Source organism: Gracilinanus agilis, chromosome 4 (assembly GCF_016433145.1).
Source record: "Gracilinanus agilis isolate LMUSP501 chromosome 4, AgileGrace, whole genome shotgun sequence".
NCBI lineage: Eukaryota > Metazoa > Chordata > Mammalia > Didelphimorphia > Didelphidae > Gracilinanus > Gracilinanus agilis.
Genome location: NC_058133.1, coordinates 251,738,381 through 251,761,027, shown reverse-complemented (window position 1 = coordinate 251,761,027; position 22,647 = coordinate 251,738,381). Strand labels below are relative to the sequence as shown.

The 22,647-nt window shown below is 42.8% G+C and overlaps 2 protein-coding genes across 2 annotated transcripts in view; both read right to left on the bottom strand.

Moving 5' to 3' along the window:
* CLDN15 (claudin 15) overlaps positions 1 to 16,432 on the bottom strand; it is a 41,195-nt gene extending 24,763 nt beyond the window's left edge. The window contains exons 1-2 of the mRNA XM_044673286.1: positions 15,915 to 16,432; positions 12,630 to 12,794 (exon numbers count right to left, since the gene is read on the bottom strand). Coding sequence (XP_044529221.1) covers positions 12,630 to 12,794; positions 15,915 to 16,131 — 382 coding nt within the window. The 5' untranslated portion in view covers positions 16,132 to 16,432. The remainder of the gene's footprint in view (positions 1 to 12,629; positions 12,795 to 15,914) is intronic.
* Positions 16,433 to 18,411: 1,979 nt separating this feature from the next.
* On the bottom strand, positions 18,412 to 21,972 carry FIS1 (fission, mitochondrial 1). Its single transcript, XM_044673287.1, has 5 exons — positions 21,849 to 21,972; positions 20,778 to 20,910; positions 19,626 to 19,702; positions 19,112 to 19,217; positions 18,412 to 18,786 (listed from the first exon to the last, which is right to left on the bottom strand). The coding sequence occupies exons 1-5, from the start codon at positions 21,891 to 21,893 to the stop codon at positions 18,689 to 18,691; spliced, it is 459 nt and encodes a 152-aa protein (XP_044529222.1). The 5' UTR covers positions 21,894 to 21,972; the 3' UTR covers positions 18,412 to 18,688.
* Between the last annotated feature and the right edge of the window lie 675 nt (positions 21,973 to 22,647).

Sequence of the window (22,647 nt, the reverse complement as noted above, 5' to 3'; positions counted from 1 at the left end):
TCCCTTTTCATCTTTGATATTATCAATTTTGTTTTCTTCTTTCCTTTTTTTTATTAGATTGACCAGTACTTTGTCTATTTTTATCTGTTTTTTCAAAGTACCAGCTTCTAGTCTTGTTTATTAATTCAATAGTTCTTTTACTTTTGATTTTATTAAATTCTCCCTTGATTTTTAGTATTCCTAATTTAGTTTTCATCTGGGGATTTTTAATTTGCTCGCTTTCTAATTTTTTGAGTTGCATGCCCAATTCATTGATCTCTGCCCTCCTTAATTTGTTAATATATGCACTCAAGGATATAAATTTCCAGCTGAGTACTGCCTTGGCTGCATCCCACATAGTTTGGTAGGATGTCTCATCATTGTCATTTTCTTCAATGAAATTGTTGATTGTTTCTATGATTTCTTCTTTGACTAGCTGGTTTTGAAGAATCATATTATTTAATTTCCAATTAGTTTTTGATTTTCCTGTCCAGGTGCCCTTACTAATTATTGTTTTTATTGCATTATGATCTGAGAAGGTTACATTTATTATTTCTGCTCTTTTGCATTTGTTTGCAATGATTCTATGCCCTATAACATGGTCAATCTTTGTGAATGTGCCATGTGCAGCTGAAAAGGTGTATTCCTTTTTGTCCCTATTTATTTTTCTCCACATATCAATTAGATCTAATTTTTCTAGGCCTTCATTCACCTCTCTTACCTCTTTCTTATTTATTTTTCGGTTTGATTTATCTAGATCTGACAGAGGAATATTTAGATCTCCCACTAGTATGGTTTTACTATCTATTTCCTTCTTGAGCTCTGCCAGTTTCTCCTTTATGAATTTGGGTGCTATGCTACTTGGTGCATACATATTGAGCAGTGTTATTTCCTCATTGTTTATACTGCCTTTAATCAGGATGTAATGACCTACCCTGTCTTTTTTAATCATATCTATTTTTACTTTGGCTTTGTCAGAAATCATGATCACCACTCCTGCCTTCTTTTTCTCATTTGACGCCCAAAAGATTTTGCTCAAACCCTGAACCTTAAACTTGTGTATGTCCACCCGCCTCATATGTGTTTCTTGTAGACAACATATGGTGGGATTTTGGTTTCTAATCCACTCTGCTATTTGCTTCTGTTTTATGAGCGAGTTCATCCCATTCACATTCAGAGTTATAATCATCAGTTGTGCATTTGCTGACATTTTCGAATCCTCCCCTCTTCCTACCCCCTTTTTCCTTATACTTTTTCCTTTTAAATCAGTGGTTTGCTATTGAGCCGCTATCCCTTATCCCCTCCCTTGATTAACTTCCCTTTCTACCCCCTCCCTTATTTTTCCCCCTCTTTTTGTTTTTAAAGGCCTTATGAATTCCCTCCCTCTTCTCCCCTCCCTTTTTTTGACCTCCCCACTCCCCTGCTCCCCTTGGTTTATCCCTTCTGACTTTCTCAGAAGGGTTAGATAAGAGTTTTATGTCCCAATGGATAGTATAGCTACTCTACCCTCTCCGGGTTGATTACACTAAGAGTAAGGTTTGATTATTACCTCTTAATGCTCTCTTCCTCTCCTTCTTATAATAGTATTTGTCCCCTCTCCCTCCCATGCCCTCTTTGTGTGTAATAGGATATCCTATTTTCTTATTCACTCAAGTTTCTCTTGGTGTCCCCTGCTCTTCACCCCCCCTTTCCCATCCCCCATGTCATTTTAGATTATTTAGTGTTCCACCCTCACCCTGTGAATTATTCTTCTGATTACTATAATAGTGAATATTATAATAGTGAATAGAGTTCACTACAGAGAATTATACATAACATTTCTCTACATAGGAATACAGATAATTAGATCTCACTGAGGCCCTTAAAAAGGCAAATTTAAAAATTATAAGTTTTCTTTCTTTCCCCTCTGTATCTTATTTACCTTTTCATGTTTCTCTCGATTTTTGTGGTTGGATATCAAACTTTCCATTTAGCCCTGGTCTTTTCTGTGCAAATACCTGGAATTCTTCAATTTTGTTGAATGCCCATACTTTCCCCTGGAAGTATATAGTCAATTTTGATGGGTAGTTGATCCGTGGTTGCATGCCCAGCTCTCTTGCCTTTCTGAATATCATATTCCAAGCCTTGCGATCTTTTAGCGTGGAGGCTGCCAGATCCTGTGTGATCCTGATTGGTGCTCCTTGATATTTGAATTGTTTCTTTCTGGCTTCTTGTAAGATTTTTTCTTTTGCTTGGAAACTCTTGAATTTGGCAATTATATTTCTGGTTGTTTTCTTTTCTGGATCGAATGTCGCAGGTGTTCTATGAATCCTTTCAATGTCTATATTGCCCTCTTGTTGTAGGACTTCAGGGCAATTTTGCTGAATTATTTCTGTTAGTATGGAGTCCAGGTTTCTATTAATTTCTGGTTTTTCTGGAAGACCAATTATTCTCAAATTGTCTCTTCTAGACCGGTTTTCTTGCTCTGTCACTCTCTCATTGAGATATTTAATGTTTCCTTCTATTTTTTCAGTCTTTTGACTTTGTTTTATTTTTTCTTGTTGTCTTGAGAGATCATTAGTTTCTACTTGCTCAATTCTAGCCTTTAGGGATTGATTTTCGGCTATAATCTTTCGGTTTTCGGCTATGATCTGTTTTTCGGCCATAATCTTCTGGTATTCCTTTTCAATCTGGTCATTTCTGGTGTTCAATTTTCTTATCAGTTCATTTGGTTTCTGAGCCTCACTTTCCAATTGCAAGATTCTACCTTTTAAACAGTTATTTTCTTGCCAGATCTCTTCCATTTTCCTCAAAATCTCAGTTTTGAACTCTTCCATAGCTTGTGAGGAGTTTTCCTTATTTGAAGAGGGTCCGGATGCTTGTTTGTTCTCCTCCTCTGTTTGCTCGGTTCTCTGGATTTTCTCTGTGTAAAAGTTGTTGAGTGTTAAAGACTTCTTTTTCTTGTTGTTAATCTTTCTCTTCTGAACTTCCTGAGACTGGGTAGCCATCTTTAGCCCAGCAGCTTCTCAGGTTTATCCTCGTGCTCAGGGTATGTCCGTGGTCAAGCCCCCTGGTGGACCCCCTTGCTTGATTGTCTGACGGAGGTTTCTTTACAAGTCTCAGGGCGCTCCACAGTAGTATACCTGTCTGCACTGGTTCCCCACTCAGGGTTTCAGAGCTTTAGCTTGTGGCTGTGTCTGCCTCCACCCACGCCTCCACCTGTGCTTGCGCCGCTCTCAGCGCCGTGCGTCCTGCGTCTACTCTCAGGAACAGGCCCCGGAGCTGCCAATGACTCAATGGGTGCCCCAAACTTGCTCTATTTCTTTTTAGCTGGCTTTGGCGCTATAGGTGTTGTGTGTGGAGGGGGTGGGGGTGGGGTGGTTGCTCAGCCCGCGATTTAGTGAGAGCTGTTTCACCCCTTTATAGCATCGAAATGCCTTGATTTCACGTACCTTCCACGCTGTACCCTACTGTGGGGTTCCTCCTTTCGTCTGGACTTGTTTTTATGTCCCCTTGAGGAGATTTGTGTGTTTCGGTCAGGAGAGGTTAAGAGCTGCTACTTACTCTGCCGCCATCTTAACCCGGAACCCTCCTTCATGTCCTCCTCCTACTTAATCTTAGTAATTCAAGTCCCTTCCCACTCTGGTCCACCCTCCAAGCAGCTGCCAAATTAATTTTTTTTAAGTGCACATCTGATTGTATCAATAAATTCAATGCTTTCCTATGGCCTACAGGAGAAAATAAAAATATTTCTAGTTCACTTTTATAATCCTTAAACAACCCGGCCCCAACCAGCTTCATTGTATATTATTCCCCCTTCCCTAATGCTACAATCCAGTCAAACCCAGCTTATTGCTATTCCTCACACAAAGCACTCTCTTTCTCATTCTCCAAGCCTCCTCTGGATCTTTGTCACATTGCTTTTTTCCTGGTTCTCCTCCTTACTTAACTACTCCTTGGTTGACTCGTCATCCATATCACATCTACAGGAACCAGAGTCTTCTTAGAGGGATATCTCCCTTTATACCTAACAACCCCAGTTACTAGAGACCTGCCCCTTAAAAGACTATTACAGAGGAGCAGCCTAGGCGTGTGACCCTGGCAAGTCACTTAACCTCAATTGCCTAGCCCTTACCACTCTTTGGCCTTGGAACCAATATTTTCTTAAACCCTTACCTTCCATCTTAGAATCACAGTATTCTGTGTTTTGGGTCATAGCTAGGAAGTGTCTAAGTCCAATTTTGAATCTAGGACCGCCTCTCTCTAGGACTGGCTCTAAATTTGCTGAGCCACCTAGCTGACTCCTGATACTTAGTATTGATTCAAAGACAGAAGGTAAGGATGAAAAAAATCACTACAGGGTCTTGTTATCACCATGGCTGCCTTCACCCATTAGTCCCAATTAGAACCCAGCCCCTCCACATCTCACCAGGATTTCTCTTTCCCAATAGTGCTATCTAGAAATCCCCCTGGGCCTCATCATTCAATTACTGTTACACTTTTAACATAGCTGAATTAGTCTATATTTGCTACCTCTTCCACCTGAGAGGTGGGCTTTTTGAAAGCAAGGATCTTTTCATTTTCCTGTTGATGTTCTCAGCACTTTGTAGTGTTTGGCATGTAACACACACTAATAAATGTTTTTCCACTGCATTTCCATTGGCCAGCCCCCAATCCTGGAATCCCTCCTTACCGCTACCCACAAAATCCCTCTCATTAAGTGCCATCAGAAGATAAAGCCTTTCCTGATCCTCTAGCTGCCAGGGTCTGCCTTCCCTAACTATCCTTTACTTTATTACTAAGTATTTCTTTATATTTGTTCTCTTTACATTTACTCTCTATATATATGTTCTTCTTGCTTCTCCCACTAGAATGTAAGTTTCTTGAGAAAAGAGACGATTCTACATGCCCTTTGATCCAGCAATACCACTACTAGGTTTGTACCCCAAAGAGATAATAAAAAAAAGGACTGTACAAAAATATTTATAGCTGCGCTCTTTGTGGTGGCAAAAAAAGTGGAAAATAAGGGGGTGTCTCTTGATTGGGGAATGGCTGAACAAACTTTGGTATATGATGGTGATGTGCTATAAGGAATGATGAACTGGAGGATTTCTATATGAACTGGAAAAACCTCCATGAACTGATGCAGAGTGAAATGAGCAGAACCAAGAGAATATTGTACACAGAAAGTGAAACACTGTAGAACAATCAAATGTAATGGACTTTGCTATTAGGAGCAAATCCCGAGGGACTTATGAGAAAGAATGCTATCCACATCGAGAAAAAGAACTGTGGGAGTAGAAATGCAGATGAAAAACATATGACATTACTTGTTTACATGGGTACATGATTTGGGATTTTGGTTTCAAAAGATTGCTCTATTGCAAAAATGAATAATATGGAAATAGGTATCAAGTGATAACATTTGTATAACCTAGTAGAATTTCTTTTCGACTCTGGGAGGGGGAGGTAAGAGGTTAGGGAAAGAAAATGTATCATGTAAACATGGAAAAATATTTTTAAAAATTAAAATATAAAATATAAATAAAATAAAAAAGAGACTATTCTGTTCTTTTTTTAAACCTTTATCTTCTGTCTTAGAATTAATACTAAATATTAATTCCATTGCAGAGAGAGATAAGGTCTAGGCAATTAGGGTTAAGTGACTTGCCCAGGTCACATAGTTGGAAATGTCTGAGGCCAGATTTGAACCCAAGCCACCCTACCCCAGGCCCAGCTCTTAATCCACTGAGTCACCTAGCTGTTCCAGATTTCCATTCTTCATATTACTATCTCCAAGGCATAGTATCTAAAATATAGTAAGTACTTAATAAATGCTTGCCTATTGATATGTACTTTATAAAACTTAAAAACTACTTATCAGCTATTATCATTTATGTCTTATCTTTCCAACTAGATTAAATTCCACAAAGTGGCAGGGACCATGTCTTACTAAAATTTCTGTGCTTTAAAGCATCTCGCAGTGTCGCTCTTTTTAAAAAAAATTTTTTTTAAACCCTTACCTTCCATCTTGGAGTCAATACTGTGTATTGGCTCCAAGACAGATGAGTGGTAAGGGTTAGGCAATGGGGGTTAAGTGACTTGCCCAGGGTCACACAGCTGGGAAGTGTCCAAGGCCACATTTGAACCTAGGACCTCCTGTCTCTAGGCCTGGCTCTCAATCCACTGAGCTACCCAGCTGCCCCCCTCACAATGTCTCTTAACCTGTAGTAGATACTTCACAAAAAAGTGCTTTGGATGGCATCCATCCTCATACTTCACTTATCACTTCAATGAAAACAGATCCCAAACTTCTCTCATGAGACCTGCATTTCCAGATGCCCACTGGGCATTTCCACCTGGTTATTTTAATGTTACTTAGCTTCCAAATGTATAAAATTGAACTTATTACTATAAGATAATACCTCTTTCAGAAGTGAACAATATAGTTGCTAAAAGGAGGCAGAAAAAAAAAACTGTATAAAGGGAAAGGATGATATCAACTTAGAAAGAACCACAGTCCTCAGATAAAATATGGAGGGGCACAAACTTAGGAAGACTGGGCTGTCAGTTTATTTGTATATGACTGTTCTTAAGAGTTTTAAAGGTTATATAAAATTGTTAATCAAATACCTGTTTGGAGATCATGGGAAGATCAAATAAGAGCTGTTGGTTTCATTACTGACAGAAAAGTCAATTTCTTGAGATTTACCTCATAAGATAAAGTTGAGTTACTGACAACCAGAAGTCTCTTACTTGAAACACTGAAAGACTGAAAAAGGTAGCTGTGAAAGAAGCCAGCAGGAAAGTAAGCTTACAGGAAGATTGCTGAGCTGAGAGTGTGCTGAAGAGAGGAACTGCTTTACTATTTGGCTGGAGAACTCACTGGAAGAGATTTGAATTCTGCTGTTTGAACTTACTGCTCTCATAGGCCATCCATGGCCTAACAAGGGAAACCACTCAAAGGCGCCTGTTCTCTACTGCCTTCTTTGGTTTGAAAGGGAAAAAGACAGAGAGGAAAAGGTTCCAAGGACATCAAGCCCTGTAGTCCAGATTTGTGAGTACATTCCTTTGGTAGAGTTCTATAATGCACACATTGGATGGACACTGCGTGCATGGATAACCATGTGCATTGGTAAGAAGGTGTGGTCCAGGTTTATGGGTAGGTTGTAATGTATTGATTTTTTCAAAATTTGCCTTATACTGAGTAACTATAATGTTAATGATTATTCTTGCATTTTGCCTTATCATTAAGTAAATATTTAAGTATCAATGATGTTGGCGTGATCCATTTCATATAAATGGAAAGAACACTGTATGGCTTAGGAGCTATTAAGTATTAAAAATGTATCCCTAGGGGGCAGCTGGGTAGCTCAGTGGATTGAGAGCCAGGCCTAGAGACAGGAGGTCCTAGGTTCAAATCTGGCCTCAGATACTTCCCAGCTGTGTGACCCTGGGCAAGTCACTTGACCCCCATTGCCTACCCTTACCACTCTTCTGCCTTGGAGCCAATAAACAGTATTGACTCTAAGATGGAAGGCAAGGGTTTAAAAAAAAAAAAGTATCCCCCCCAACAACAGGATTATCCCTGAGACCCTGAGAATTTTTCAGAGCCACATGTTGGTGGTTCCTCTCTGGTAATCCCAGATCTGCTGGTATGAGAGAAGATTAGAATGAGTGAGCCAGCCCAAAAGTGAGAGTGATGGTCCATGCCAGACCCAAGTACTATACTTCCTTTTCCCCCAAACCTGGATTTTCCCCAGACTTCTCAATATATGTTAACGGCACTAGAGTCCAGTTGTCTAGTTCAAAAGTTCAGTCATCTTCAACTATAAACTTCTCAGTTTGGTGTTCAAAGTCCTTCACAATCTGGTTTCAATTTATCTTTCTAGGCCTATCTCACATCCCCACTTCATTCGCTTTGCCTTCTACCCAAAAAGGCCTACTTGCTGTTCTTTGAATTTGTTAATCCGTTTCCCATCTCCAAACTTTTGCAAAGACCGTCCACTACGTCAGGTATACACCACATCTTTCTCACTTCTCCCAGAACCCTTTAAGACTCAGCTCATGGGCCCCCTCTCTTGGAAGCCCTTTCCTCAGCCTCCTAGTTGCTACTATTCTGTCCTTCCTTAATATACCCTGAAGTATTTAACTCCTTTAAGATAGTGCCATTCTTTTTTTCTCTTCTGTAATCCTATTGCCTACTACACATCCAATCAGCCTCCAAGTTGCTTTTTCTATCTATGAGATCCAATTCCTTTTTCTCCATTTCTACTGCCACCACCAATGTTCAGGATCTCATGTCGTTCAATTCAACAAACATTTGGCATTAGGAAATACAAAGACAAAACAAAAACAGTTTCTGTCCGTGAGAAGCCTAAATTCTCCTGATATGATATAAAGAAAAATACAAAATAATTTAAGTGAGGAAAGTGCTAATAACTAAGGATGTGGGTGGGATCAATAAAGGCCTTTTGTGAGAGGTAGCAGTTGCGTTGTACTCATATATTTGTGGTAGACTGTCTCTTTAAGGCCCTTTTCAAAAGCTCTTACTGATAAAAGACAGAAAAAATATCCTTGTATAAAGGAAGAAATTTATATAATTTATCTAATGACTTGAAACATTGCCTGAGTAAAAAAAGATGTATGAAGAAACATAGCTTTCAGGTGGGATCTGGACAGCTGGGAGAGAAAATGTGATGTTATAGATATGAGGATTCAGATCACTTTGTTACTAACAATGTGGAGTGAGGCTTTGCTTGTATGGGGACAGTTTAATGTTAGAGGCAGATCTTTTTTTTATTAAAAAATAGAGAAATATGAGTGTGAAGATGGAACAATATATAGAGTACCAGGCTTAGAATCAGAAGACATGAATTCAATTCTGGCATTTACTAGCTGTATTACCCCGGGCAAGTCACTTAACCCTGCTTGCCTCAGTTTCCTGGTCTGTAAAATGAACTATAGAAAGGAATAGCAAACCACTCCAGTATACTTGCAAAGAAAACCCCAAATGTGGTCATGAAGAACTAGACATAACTGAAATAACAAGTATGAAGAAATGGTTTCAAGGGCACCAAAGAGACAGACTGCCCTATTGGAAAATTTAGAGTTGAGGAATGATGGTTACTTCCTCTAATTTACATATGTTATGTTTTATGTCTAAAGAAAATGAAACATCATTTAAACTAAGAAAATGAGAAATCATTTAAACATTTGGAGGCCACATTATGATTTTTTAAAAGACTCAACAGGGGAAATTGAGGGAGTTAGGGTTTTTTAAGCAAAAAGTAAGCCCTTGAGAATCAGAGGATTCTCATTTAAGCCATTCAAGACAGCTGCCAGAGAAGAGGGCAAGAGCAGCAGTAACAGCAGGGGAGCACAGAAGGGCTAAAAAGCTGCTTGGCTGGAGCTGTGGCAGAAGCAATCAATCAGCTGAGAGGGGCTTCAGCTGAGTGACTCCTGCCTGGCCAGAAAGAAATGATGTTTTTAGCCAAGAGCCCTTCTAGCCATCTGAGAGCTGGAGAAAGGTAGAGCTTATCATAAGGGCTTATTCTCTACTGCCACCTGTGGCCTAAGGAGAAAAGGCAGAAGGGGCTTGGAAAGGCTAAAAAATTCTGGTGGGCGGAATTAAAAGAAAGAATCTGAATCCTGTGGCTGTGAGCTCCTTTCTGATTGGACAGTGCAGCATCTAGGTGGGTGGATAGGCGAAAGAGCCAGCCCTGTGAAGCCAATCCAGTAAACCTGGCAGTAGTCTGGCTTAGAAAGAGAACTGTATTCACATTAAGAGTTAACACTTTCTAAACGCCCTTTTAAGGGTGATGGTTAACTATAAGAGCTTATAAAATCTACATTCAGGTAGATAGAAGAATTTTATTACTCATGTATTTGCTTTAATAGATGAGTAATTTTTGTGAATGGCTGGTTGAGAAGATAAACACAGATAGGGAGTGGGCTTAAGTTAGAGAGGTACTGAGTAGGGGAAATATATTTCTCCTCCACAGGGTAACCCTGGGACCCTGAGAAGGTTTGCTGTAACCAGGTAGAGGTGGTCTATCTCTGGGAACTGAGACCTGTTAGTGAAGGAGCAGGTTCAAGAGAGCCAAACCCAGAAAGAAGTGGCATATTTCACACATAGATGAGAAGTGTAAATCCCAAGTGTGACATAGTAGGAGGGTTTATATTCCACAGTACCTGAAGTTACCAGACCCCAATGCAGCACATACTTATCTCATTGCATTGTAAGGAATGCATTAAGTTGGTACATGGAGATGGGAGATAAAATTCAGGTCTGAGGAACAACTAGCAGAACAGTCTGACTAGGACAGAAAGTAGGAAAGATAGGTTGAAGCCAGACTATGGAAGGCTTTAAATTCCAGACTAAGGAGTATGTACTTTATCTTAGGGGGAATAAGAAATCACTAAAGATTTTTGCAATTGTTGACAATTGTATTTCACATCCTGAAATACAAAATCTGTATTTTCTGAATATCAATTTGGCAGGTGTGTGGAAAATGGACAGGAGGGAAAGTCTGGAAACCACAGTCCAGATAAGAAGTGATAAGGGCCTTAACCAGGGATGATGTTATGTGAGTGGAGAGAATTGAGCAATGTGAATGTTGTTGAGGAATTAGGATTGACAAACTTTGACAGCTGGATATGGGGGCTAGCCAACTCTAAAGTTGTGAACTGGGTGTCTATAAAAATGGTAGGGACCTCAACAGAAACAGATAGTTTGAAAGAGGGATGGTTTTAGGGAAAAGGTAATGAGTTCTATTTTGGATATTTAAGTTTGAGATGTCTATGGATCAGCCATTTGGAAATATCCAAAAGACAGTTGGTTATTTGGGACTGAATGGAATTCAGGAGAGATATTAGGGATGGATATATAGACAGATCTGGGAATTGTCTATACAGAAGTAATAAATGACCACATTAGAGCTGATGAAATCAACAAGGGGGAAAAAGAAGGGTCAGGGTGGAGCTTAGGGAGATATCCACATTTGGTGGGCAGGAGGAAGAGGATGAACCACCTAAGGAGACTGAGAAGCAATCAGAGATAGGAAAACTCTTCAGTGAACAGTATCACAAAAGAGGCTATTAGAATGGCCCAGATTCCATCTATGTAATAGCCTCCCAACCGATCTTTCTGCCTTTAGTCTATAGGTTCTTAACTTGGGATCCATGAACTTTTTTTAAAATGTGGATAAATATTTCAATAAAATTGGTTTTCTTTGTAATCCTGTGTATTTTATTCTATGCATTCAAAAACATTATTCTGAGAAGAGGTCTGTAGGTTTCACTAGATAACCAGAGGGATCCAAAACAATGGCTGACTCAATCTTCCTAATGCCTTGGTCATGTTACCCTTAAACTAACATTAGAGATCCACAACAATACAGTTCAAATCTTTCTTTCCCACCTGACTTCCATCCTCTTTCTCCTACACTTATATACCCTGGGCTCCAGTTGATCTGAATGGCTTGCTGTTTCCTGACCTCATCTGCCCTTTATTGTCTTTTTAATTTTGCTTCTTCATCCCTTCACATCTCATTCAACCATCTTTGTTGGCCCCAACTTTAGTGAGTCTTGGCAACCACTCCAAGCTGCATCTTTTGCTCCCAAAGAACCACCTAATCTCTAGAGGCCAAGTCCTGAGGAGATTATTCTACTCAAAGTGAACTGTCTAGATTGATGAATCAGTTGGAGAAAATTCACACAGCTCAAGCCATGGCTGGCATTCCATCCAGTTGTCTACCACAGCCTCCTTCTAGCTCAGCACTCAGCCTACCACATACACTACCCTGCCCTCCCCCACCACCACAGCAATCAAATCAATATAAGCCATTGTTTCGACATGTCAGTTGACTGCTCTGTCCTACAACTCCACTCTCAATCCTTGTGACTTCCCAGAGCAAAACACCCTTTCCTGGCCATTATTCCCCAATCTGTTATCTCCATTAGAATGGAAGCTTCTCTGGAACAGAGGCTGTCTCATTTTTATAATTCCATCCTTAGCACTTAGCATCTGGCACTCAGTAAGCATTTAATTGCTTTTCACTCATCATATATACCTAAAATTCACCCTGCTTTTCTTCATTTTGAAATCTTTCCCATATTTTATGACTCAGTTTAAATAATACTTCCTCCAAGAAATCTTCCATTATCCCCTCAGTCAAAAGTGTTCTTTTCCACCTAAACTCCCAATAACACTTTTTCTTGTATTTTCTTATGAATTTCAAATGTTCTCTCCCTTCTCAAACTTTCCTGGAGTGCTTTGTCTGGATCTTTCATTTACTCTGTAATCGCTCTCCCTTGTATTATATCAATCTATGTGCATGTTTTATCTCCCTCTCTACACCAGGCTAGATTAGTCTTGTTTTTATCTTTGTTTTCTCTATGCCTTGCACAAAATAGGCACTTAATAAATTAAATATTTTTTATTATAGTTATATATGTATATATTCTATCTTCTATACTAGATTCTAAGTTCCTTTGAAAACACAGTTACTATGTCATATTAATATTTCATATCTCTTCTCAGTACCTAGAATAAGACAATAGAGGTGAGGGATGAAAGTGGCATCTAATACTGGTTGGCAAAGCTAAAAGATAAAGAGGATGAGCTCAGTCAGGTCACTCCAAAATGTCCAACTGTGCCCCGTTCTTACCAGATAGTATGTCCAGAGCCCCTGCAGTAGCAGCTATCTTGGCTTTGCTCTCAGCTGTCATAGTCCCAACTTGTGTACATCGAAGGCCAATAATGCCTAGAAAAAGGCCCAGGAAGCCAAAAAGGATAGCTGTGATCATGAGTGCCCGACAAGCCTGGATGGTTCCTAGGGGAAGAAGGGTAAAAGAAAGGTCATAATAGTTAGCCCCCTACCATTCTCATCCTCTCAAATAAGCTCCTTCCTTCCTTCCTTCACAGACCCTGTTGAAATATTAGTTTTTGCAGGGCCTATAGAGACAAAGAAATGTAGCCAGTTCTCCTCTAGGCCCAGCCTTTCAGCTGAGCCCCTGCTCTTCCTTTTGTACAATGGTTCATTCAATCAGTTCTAACCCCAGGATTCAGGAGAACCCCTATCTGGCTTTGAAATATGAGGCTGAGGTAATAGAGTATGGTATTATCCCTTTCCTAATCTAAAACATCACATTTTCAGGAACTGACACAAGCACCACCTATCTCCTGACACTCTCCTGACACTCTCCTTTCTTTCCACAATTGCCAGATACTCCTAAGGACCTTGCCCCCCTCTCCTGGGGTGGGGCAGAGCTACTAAAGGGAGGCAAAAGACTGGCTTACATCCAGGAAAGAGTCTACAGAAGTGGGAGAGGGGGCAGGGAAAGATGGAAGGAGGGCCAAAGTACTCTGGGAGCACCCACTTCTATTCCAAGGCCTTCACTTCCCTCCTAGTTTTCAGTTTTGACTGCTCTCCGTTTCTTTCTCCATCTTCTTATGATTCTAGAGACCTTCTCTGCCCTCAACTCTGGACACTCACAAAGCTTTGTTGCTAAGAGGGAAGAAAATAATCTCAGAGCCATAACTGTCAGGCCTAGAAGGTACTTAAGAGCATCTTTCATCCAACTCCCTCATTTTTACAGATAGGGTTGTGGTCCAGAAAGGGGAAGAGACTTATGCCAGATTTTGCAGTACTTGAGATTAGTCTTCATCAAAGTTGCAGTATGGGGAGGAGGTGACAACAGGAGGGGATCCCCACTTCAGATAATAGTGTCAAGAGATAAAACAGCTCCTTTCTCCCTCATTATTATCCCTAGGCAGTAGGAGGTAAAGTGTGGTCATACCCATACCTGAAACCCTAATCCCTTGAAGACTCACAGAGATAAGAGGTGGTCTTGGGGCCTAGCATCCTTCCTAAAGAACACTGTAGGAGACAGAATGATAAAGTATTCTTGGTCTGTGGATTGGGGAAACTGAGTTTTAGGCCCGCTCAACCACTGTCTTGCTTTATCATTTGGGCTTTGGTTTTCTTAAACTGTAGTGAATTGCTTCCAGCTCTGATGTTCTATAGTTCTTAGGTCCCAGAGTTAAGAGACTGCTTCCAAAAGGGATTCTAGTTATGGCTAAACAGCATTTCTACCATTCTATTTCTATAACCTGAAGAACAAACTCCCAAGAGAAGAGTGACCTCCCACTGGGCCACTGAAGAAAGTTGTTGGGTGGGGGGACAGTTAGGGTGATGCTCCGAAGTTGCTTAGAATCTACAATAAAGCTGTTCCTAGGAGTCTGCAAAATGCATCAAGATTCTCCCTTCCTTCAAAGCCCTCAAAGCTGCAATGCCTCCCTGGTAGGTACTAGAAGAATGGAGAGAGCATTGGATTGGAGTCAAGAGGACCAAAGTTCAAATATGGTCTCTTGTTGCTCATTATTTGTGTGACCTTGGGCACCTTCTTAAGCCTATTTTCTCTTCTGTAAAATGAGGGGTTTGGGTTAGGTGTCTCTAAGGTTCCTTCCAACTCTAAAGCCTATACTTCTATTGTCCAACAATACCACCATCTTCCCCTCTCCATCTTAAGTAACATCAGATGTGTCCAACACACAGCCCAATGTAGCTGGCTACACTCTCAAGTATAGCCAGAACCAGATTAAAAGGTACCTGAGAAATAATTCTCCAACAGAATAAATAAAAACATGACAAACACTGATAATGTTAATATCTGGCCTACAGGGATCCTTATGCACAGTTCAGTGGCCCACATTTCTATTTAAGCCTGACACCACTGATCTACAGGGAAAGAAGTATGGGGCCCAAGGGGAAGGCCCCAGGAGAGCAGAAGGGGAATTGTGATGCCAGAAAGGGTAGACTTTCACCCAAGAAAGAAGGGCTTGGAAACTAAAGAGAAGCTTAAGGAAGAGAAAGGCAGGACTTGGGACTGGAGTACTGTAGTGACACTGTTATATGTGACAAGCTAAAGCCCACAAGGCATCATTTTAACTGGGGGGGGGGGAGGGGGGGAGTGGAGGGCGCTCAGAGGCAGGGACAGAGTCTAAAGGCACTGCACTCTCCCTCTTCTACCACCCAGGGAGAAATGTTTTGGAAACCATAAGGTAAAGCTCTCACATTGTGAGCACAGCAGCTTGTCTGGAAAACTTGCCACCAAATCCTGTGAGACCCTTCTGATTATCTATGAGCGTATAGTGAGAACCACTCCCAGACTACTGAGGACAATAAGAGCAAAATATCAGAATTGGAAGGCGTCTATAAAGGCATCTACTCCAACTCCTTTGAGTCACTATAATGAGCCTCCAAGGTTGCAGTGTGACAGAGGCCATTGGTAATACCACTATTATTCCCCCATCCTAAGTGTAGGTAGAGTCATGTCAGGCCTCTCAGATACAGGGCTTCTCACCAGTAATTTCTGGCCATTCCCCACCTCCCCACCCACTCACAAGGCATAGTGCAGGGCTATCTCAGCTAGGGCAAAATGTGGGGCTGGAGTGATGTAAGTACTGCCCTTCTCCACTCCCAACAATAAAACATAAGAGGGTCAAAACTGAAGGAAATTTTCCTAAAACTTTAAAATACACAACGAAGTGTCAGAGCTCTTAAGAGATCTAGTTATTCTAGTTTTACAAAGAAGGAAACTAAGGTTATATAGAAAAAGCTGGGCCAGGTGTCCAGAATCATCCAATGTCCTGCTCATTACAGCAACTGCCTGTCAGACACAATGCTTTCCCATTTTTCTCCCTGGCTGACCACAGGATATAATCCTAAGAACATAGATTTCAAGCTGAATAGAACATTAGAAATCATCTGATGGTAAATCTTTTTATAGACAAAGAAACTAAGGCTCAGAGATTAAGTGACTTTCCCAAGGTCACCTAGGTAGTAATAGAAATGGAATCCAAACCTGTCTTTCCACTTCTGGGGCTCTCCTTTTCCAGTGAAGTGTCCCTTCCCCAAAATGGGAAAGCATTGTGTCTGACTTAATTGTACCAGACAGGGCAAGCATGGAAGGAAACTCCCAGCAGTTGTAGACACCAGTGGAGTCTGTGGCGCAGCTGTACCAGAGGTTCTCAAAGATGGTCGATGTGGTAATGACATTGCCATGGACAGAAGACACACGCCAATAGCTGTTGGGAAGTGTCACTCCAAGCATTAGTAGCCCCAGCGCACTCAAGAAGAATCCAAATGTCTCTACAGCAACTGACATGATGGGAAGACAGAAGTCTAAGGGGTCCTGGGAGCAGAGAGACTAGAAACTGAGCCTCTGCATGCCCCAAAGGGTGGAACCCCAAGAGAACAAATAGAAACTGCAAGCCAGGAAACTGGGTAGGGGGGAACAAAAAGGGAGAAGGAAGCACTCCCTCTTAGTCTCTAACTGGGGTTCTCTCTCTTCAGGGTGGATTTTTCAATGTCTCCTCTGCCCTCTTTTGGGGGCTCTTCTCTCTGCCAAGTTTCTGTCTCTGACTCTTGCTCTCCGGTTAGCCCCAGAACTGAGCAGAGGGAGCTGTAGCTGCTGACAACAGAGACGAGATGGAATGAACGGGCCAAAAGTCCACCCTTTCCTCTCCTCCCCCACCCACTCCACCCCAGGTCCGCCTAGGGCTCCCCAACCCCCCACCCCAGGAGAAGGAATTGACAGGAGTTAACGGAAATACCCAGGAAGATACCCCATGGGAGGGGAGGGGCTAGTGTGAGTGAGGCAGAGGGAGGTTCGGATCTGTATAGGCTCAACTTTCATGTTGGGAGGAGGGGGAAATAGGGAGATGTAGAGAAAGGGGAACCAGAAGCAGAGATTTAAACTGTAACCCTCTCTTAACTTTCTCCTCTCCTATCTAATCCTGTCCCCCCAGTCCCAGCCTTCCTAAAATTTAATTTTAAGGCAAAGATGCTGGGAAGAACTGGAAAGTACACAAAGAAGGTACAGAGTCTGATCTGGTATGGTCAGAATGAAAGGTTTTAAGACTACCCTGCTGGTAGCCCCTGGGTAATAGGAAGCATAATCCCAGCTACTCTAGGCCTTAGAAGGCAGGTCCTTTGGGTCCCCACTGAAGGGATGGTATTAGAAACTGGCAACATATTGCCAGTGGATTTGAGGCCCAAGCTCCATCCACCTCCTCTTTCCTGCTTTCCTTCCAAAAAGTTTGACTTTTTTTGGAATGCTAGTTGACCTTTGACTATTGGTAAAATTTGATCCTGAAATAAGGGCACCCAAGAAGGAAGGGGGTGGGTCACAGGCCCAGAACATGATCCCAAGTGGTTAATCTCCTTTAATGAGCCTAGAGTTCTTAGGATTTATCATAAGCTATAGTAATGATGATGGGTTGGAAACTAAGCACTACTGTACTGTGTCCTGCCCCTTTTGAAAATCCAGGGATTCTGCTTCTCAGTACCTGTGCCTCAGGCTCTTTAGGGTCTAAGGATCCAGATTTTTAGGGACAAGGATCAGTTTCCAGGCACCTAGAGGCAGCCCCAAACAGGGAGAGCTGATAGGATATCAGCCTTACTTCCTAAAGTCAGTTAAAGAAAGCAGATAATGTTCTGGAAGTTAAGACTGTTGAGTTTCTAAGAACAGAGCCCATGTTTGGAGTGATGCTCCTCCATTAGCTACTTTGAGCCCCAAAAGATCCCCTGATGAAATACTAACAGTCTTAGCAGGAATTGGCTAAAACTTGGGGAGGGAAGGGTCTGCTCCACCCCATCTTTTACCTCCCACTCATGACCAGGTATCTACTCCACTCCCTTCTCTCCTCCTGCCTTTCCTTTTAGACCCTGCCCTGCACTGCGCTGTGGAACGAGAAGTATGTGATGAAGCAAACAATCCCATGCTGGGCCTGGCACCAGGGATGTGAAAGGGTGAAGAGCAGGGCAAGAACTGGGCTGGAATGGGAGAAAACTGGGATCTAGCTCTTCCAACCCAAAAACCTGATCATCAGGGATCTGAGATCCCAAGTCTTTTCTGAATATCTGTTCTCATGCCCTGGATACCTCAGTTTCCCACTCCTCCTCAAGAGAAGGGCCTTGATGGAGGAAGTGGGGAGACAAAAGGAGGGGAAAGGTGGGGGCTATTAAGGAAGTTAAGAGGAGGAAACCCATAACAACCAGTCCCCACCCACTGCCACCCCCTTCCACCAAGTTGGTATGGAAAACTACACATCCTACAAGCTGCAGCAAAGTGGGTCAGAGGACAGCAGGATACTTAAGAGTTAGCCCTACTTACCTCAGCACTTCCCCCACTGTACCCCCTAGTTTCTGCCCTTCCTCATGCTCAGAGATCTATGCTTCTGGGGGCCACCACAGTTCAACGTCATGGGGGAGTGGAGCTTAGAGACAGGCCTCTAAGTCCATTAGTAGTTTCTGGGCAAAAGGGGACATAAGACATAAAAAGTACAAAACAGGGAAATGCCAGATAGGAATGATATTCCTGTTCGTTCTGCTATTCCATTCCCCCCTCCCCTCCACAAGCCCCACCTTAATGCAGACACAGAAGTCTCAGTCCAGAACCCTCAGTTTTATTTACATTCTACCAAAACACAAAATCCTGGGGGAAGGCAGGTCTTGGGAAAGAAATTGAAGGGCATACAGTAATCAGGAAGGAAAGGGGATGAAGATGGGGGGAATAGGAATAAAGGTACAAAAGTGACAGGGCCCTCTCCCTTCCCCCCTTTTTACACATCAGTATCAGCATCTCCACGGCCCCTTTGGCTGCTTCATCTCCGAGTGGGGGCAGGTTAGGTGTGTCCCGAGGGTGTTGGTGGTAGAGCAATTCAAGACTTAGACTTGGCCACAGCAAGTCCAATCAGCCCAGCGAGCCCAGCCACGCCCAAGGCCATCCCCCCCACGATGGCCATGCCTACCAGCCCATCTGGGAAGAGGAAGACAGTATGAAGACTTGAATGAGAAACCCTATTCTCCAAATCCCCTTCCCCTGATAAACTACTGATTGCCTCTCACTGCATCCTCAAATGTTTCCTCATGAAATAACAGGGAGAAGGGAATGGGGCTGAAGGGCAGAAAGACTTCTGGGAAGGGTAAGGGGGTGGGGCTACAAGAGAACTGTTGAGCAAGGGGGAATTTGGAGGATCTGATGATGGGGAGCTAGGGTTGGGGAGGTGCTTAGGGAGGGGTCAGGAGTTCAGAGGGAGCTGGAAGGTAAGGGGTCTATGAGTCAGGGAAGGAAGAAAACTCACCTTTCTTCATAGCCTTATCAATGAGGCATTCTAGCTCCCTGGCCTGGTTGTTCTGAGGCTCTGTCTGCAGCAACCCTCGCACATACTTTAGAGCCTTCTCATATTCCTATGTGGAATGGGCAAGTGTTTACAAAGAGTAACCCCACGATTCTTCTCTTCTCCCTCTTCTCCAGGAGTGGGGCCATACTCCCACAACCCTATGTCCACCTCAGGTCCACCCCAGGGAGTATAGTTCATAAATAGCTGTGTGGGGGAGATAAGACTGGAGAGATAACAACCTGATACCTAAGGCTGCACCCAACCTCAGCACACTGACCTTACTTTTAGCACCTGTTCCTATCTTTCCCTTATCCTCCCTTCCAGCTTCCTGACTCACAACATTATCTCTACCCTGATACCAAGCCATTCCCTTCCACTCAAGTGGTACTATTCTGAAGTAGGAATGCAATCATTCAGAACACAGCGAACTGAAGCCAGAAGAAAAAGTGAAAGAAATAGGGGAGGGGTCTCTCACCTTGAGTCGGTAGTTCCCCACAGCCAAGTAGAAGACATAATCTCGTTGCTCCTCTTTGCTTCCTTTAGGTAGCAGTTCTAGGGAAGAGGTGGGAGAAAACCACATCCAGGTTGAAATGCCCTCTGTGATCCTGGGAAAGTCAGTGCCCTAATCTGGGCCCTTAATAACCCTACCTACCCCAAACCAACCCTCTTTGATTCCAAGGATACCATTAACATGATATGCATAGCTTCAAAGTATACTAACAACCTATCCAGGAAGTATTAGTATCATAGTCAACTCATTAATCTGTGTAAAGAAAAATTAAGGCCCAAATAATACTATAATATACCTAAAAGTTGCTTCCAGAAAGACTTCCTTGATTGACCCTAACCAAGTTTGATGCTTTTTTTTATTCTATGACTTCTCAGTGACTAATAGATTGAACTGCACTATACGCATTAACACTTGTTGGTGGGTACTTTTGCTATGGAGCCTTTAAAATCCTTACATATTATGCTGTCACACAACTAAGTTGGCAATGCCTAGAGTCATTCTATCACTGTTTAAATAAAATCTAAACTTTTGAAACATATAAGTGTTTATTTGTAGCACTAAAAGCATCTTATTTTTATGTGAATCTTACTACAAAATTCTTTTTTACAGATCAATTTTCTTAGTATATTTAGTGTTTATGTCATTAATTATTCTACCAAAGTCTAGAAAAATTTAAAGCCAGCTTGAGTCAACAGAAGACTGATAAATAAAGGGTCTCTTTATCTGTGAGAAAGTAGGATTATATGCATAAACATGCCATTTATCCATAATTTTTGAGAAATACTTATAAAGGTAATTCTGTTACCCTGCTCCCAACCACTAATAAAAGCTCCAGTGAAGGTATTTAAATATGAATATCTGAGTATTTATGAACCAATGACAAGGGGGTGGCAAGGAAAGTGTTGAAAGAAACCTTTCTGGGACTGACTTGGGAAAATCCATATAGGAGAAAGGAGAGTTGATTGCATTATTAAGTCTTGTGTTGAGAACGGACCCTCTAGGACAAGACTGAGTCAAAGGACTGAGACCAATGACATCGGGGAGGGATAGGATGGTTATAGTTGTCCCTAAATTAAACTGGGAAGAAGAGAGGAACTAGGGAACTAGGCACCTCACCCTCCAGCAGCCCGATGCCCTTCCGGATGTCATCATTATATTTGCTTCGCACCAAACACCAGGCATATTCAAACTGGGTACTGTGTGACACGGAGCCCCCTGCCTGCTCCGTCTGGAACTTCTTCTCGAATTTCTGCCACCAGAAGGAAGAACGATTCAGAACAAGCAGCAGGAAAACTACATTACCACCAGAGTATCCTTCTCTCCTTATCCCCCATTACTACTACCGCCTAATTTGGCCAGGGTCCCTCCCCTCTTCTCTTCCCCAAGAATATTATCCTGCAACTGACACAGGTGTCCAATATCTCAGTCCCTGGCCAGGCTCCAACGCAGACTCCTACTCCCTAACATCAGCCCTCACAAACACTTAAGAAAGGCATTGCCAGCTGCCTGCAGGCAAGAAGTGGGGGAGACACTTGATGGCTACTGCATACGCCCCCCCTCCCCAAATGACCCCACCAAACAAGGGCTGGATCCCTGGTGCAAAACCCAAGTGCCTCCCTCACCCTCCACTCCTTCCTCTACCTAGGGGAGGACCCAAGGTTGGGAACGCATAGTACACCCCCACCCTCTCCAAGATGATGGAGACCATCTCTACGCCCCACTCCTCAAGGCCCGAGGGCTCCTGCTTTCCTTCCCCCTCGGGGCCTCAGTCGCGTCCATCCCCCCCTTTCCCATTCCCTTCAGGCACCCAGGCGACCATTACCCCCTCCCCAATTGCTCTCAAGAGCCAGGTATCCATCTCCGCCCTAAATTCCTCTCAAGGACCTAGGTGTTCATCTCTGCCCCAATGCGAATCCTTCAACTCAGGAGTCCATCTTCGCCCAGGCTCCCTCAAACCCTTAGACAAAAATTTCTAGGATATCGAGGAAGAAAAACTACACTCCCCACCAAACCCAGAGCAAAGAAGCAGGCATCCAAAGGGGATGCGGCTCCCAAGGGCTTCTGGGATTTGTAGTTCTATCGTGCCCCACAAGAGAGGGGAGAGTAGATAGGCCGAATCCAGCCTTTCAGCCCTTAAGGACACGCGCCTCTGAATTCTTCCTGCCCTCTCCCGAAGCAGGGCCTCACCACTAAATCGTCAACGGCCACCAGCTCGCTCAGCACGGCCTCCATGGCCACCAACCACACTGCGTGCTTCTCAAACCCAAGTCACCAGAACCTTCGCCATCTCTAAGGCCTCCCGAGAAGGACCGGAAATTGTTTCTGAGGCCCTGTTATAAATAACCAATCACGAGTACAGCCTAAAACTGACTTCCCGCCTCCTCGCCATCGAGAAACTTTACTAGTCAAACTTCACCTCACTCCTGAAGCTGGGCGGGAATTGGGAGAAGCGTCACTAATGTGCAGCCTCTCGGCAACAAACTGGGCCGTCGCCTGAACCATGACACTAAGGTACTGGGAATGTTGGGCCACACGACCCGGAACTATATACACCCAGACGCTTTCCTAACCCCCGCCCCCACCCCGACTTATCTAGGACTGCAGCGTCTTGACTCGTTGGTACGCTTAGATGACTAGCATTTAGAGTTATGGAGGAGGTTCGGTTTCAAAAAAAGACCAGAACAGAATTTACCTGAAAAAATGCAAAAGTTATTCCATTTACTTCATTTGAGAGATGGAGAGATCCAGGACCAAAGAAAATAGACTTTCTCTGGCATAGCGTAGCTGAACTGAGACTAGATCTTGATCTCTCACCTGCCACACCTAAATTCGGCGTTGTCGGCTCTCTGCTTGTCTTTCTCACACCTTGGGCACTGAATCATGACTTCCTTACAATATTGCTATACCAAGGACACTTCTTACAAATCCATTCTTTAAAAAATTGTTATTCATGCCCCCCCCCAACCCCTGTAATAAAGTTACAAGC

What these genes read in the sequence shown, in the direction of transcription:
- FIS1 (XM_044673287.1), bottom strand. Translation starts at nt 21,893, where the DNA reads ATGGAGGCCGTGCTGAGCGAGCTGGTGGCCGTTGACGATTTAGTG. An exon ending in TGGGGAACTACCGACTCAAG is followed by an intron (nt 19,218 to 19,625) that starts GTGAGAGACCCC and finishes CATTCCACATAG; the next exon opens with GAATATGAGAAGGCTCTAAA. An exon ending in TGATAAGGCTATGAAGAAAG is followed by an intron (nt 18,787 to 19,111) that starts GTGAGTTTTCTT and finishes TCCTCTTCCCAG; the next exon opens with ATGGGCTGGTAGGCATGGCC.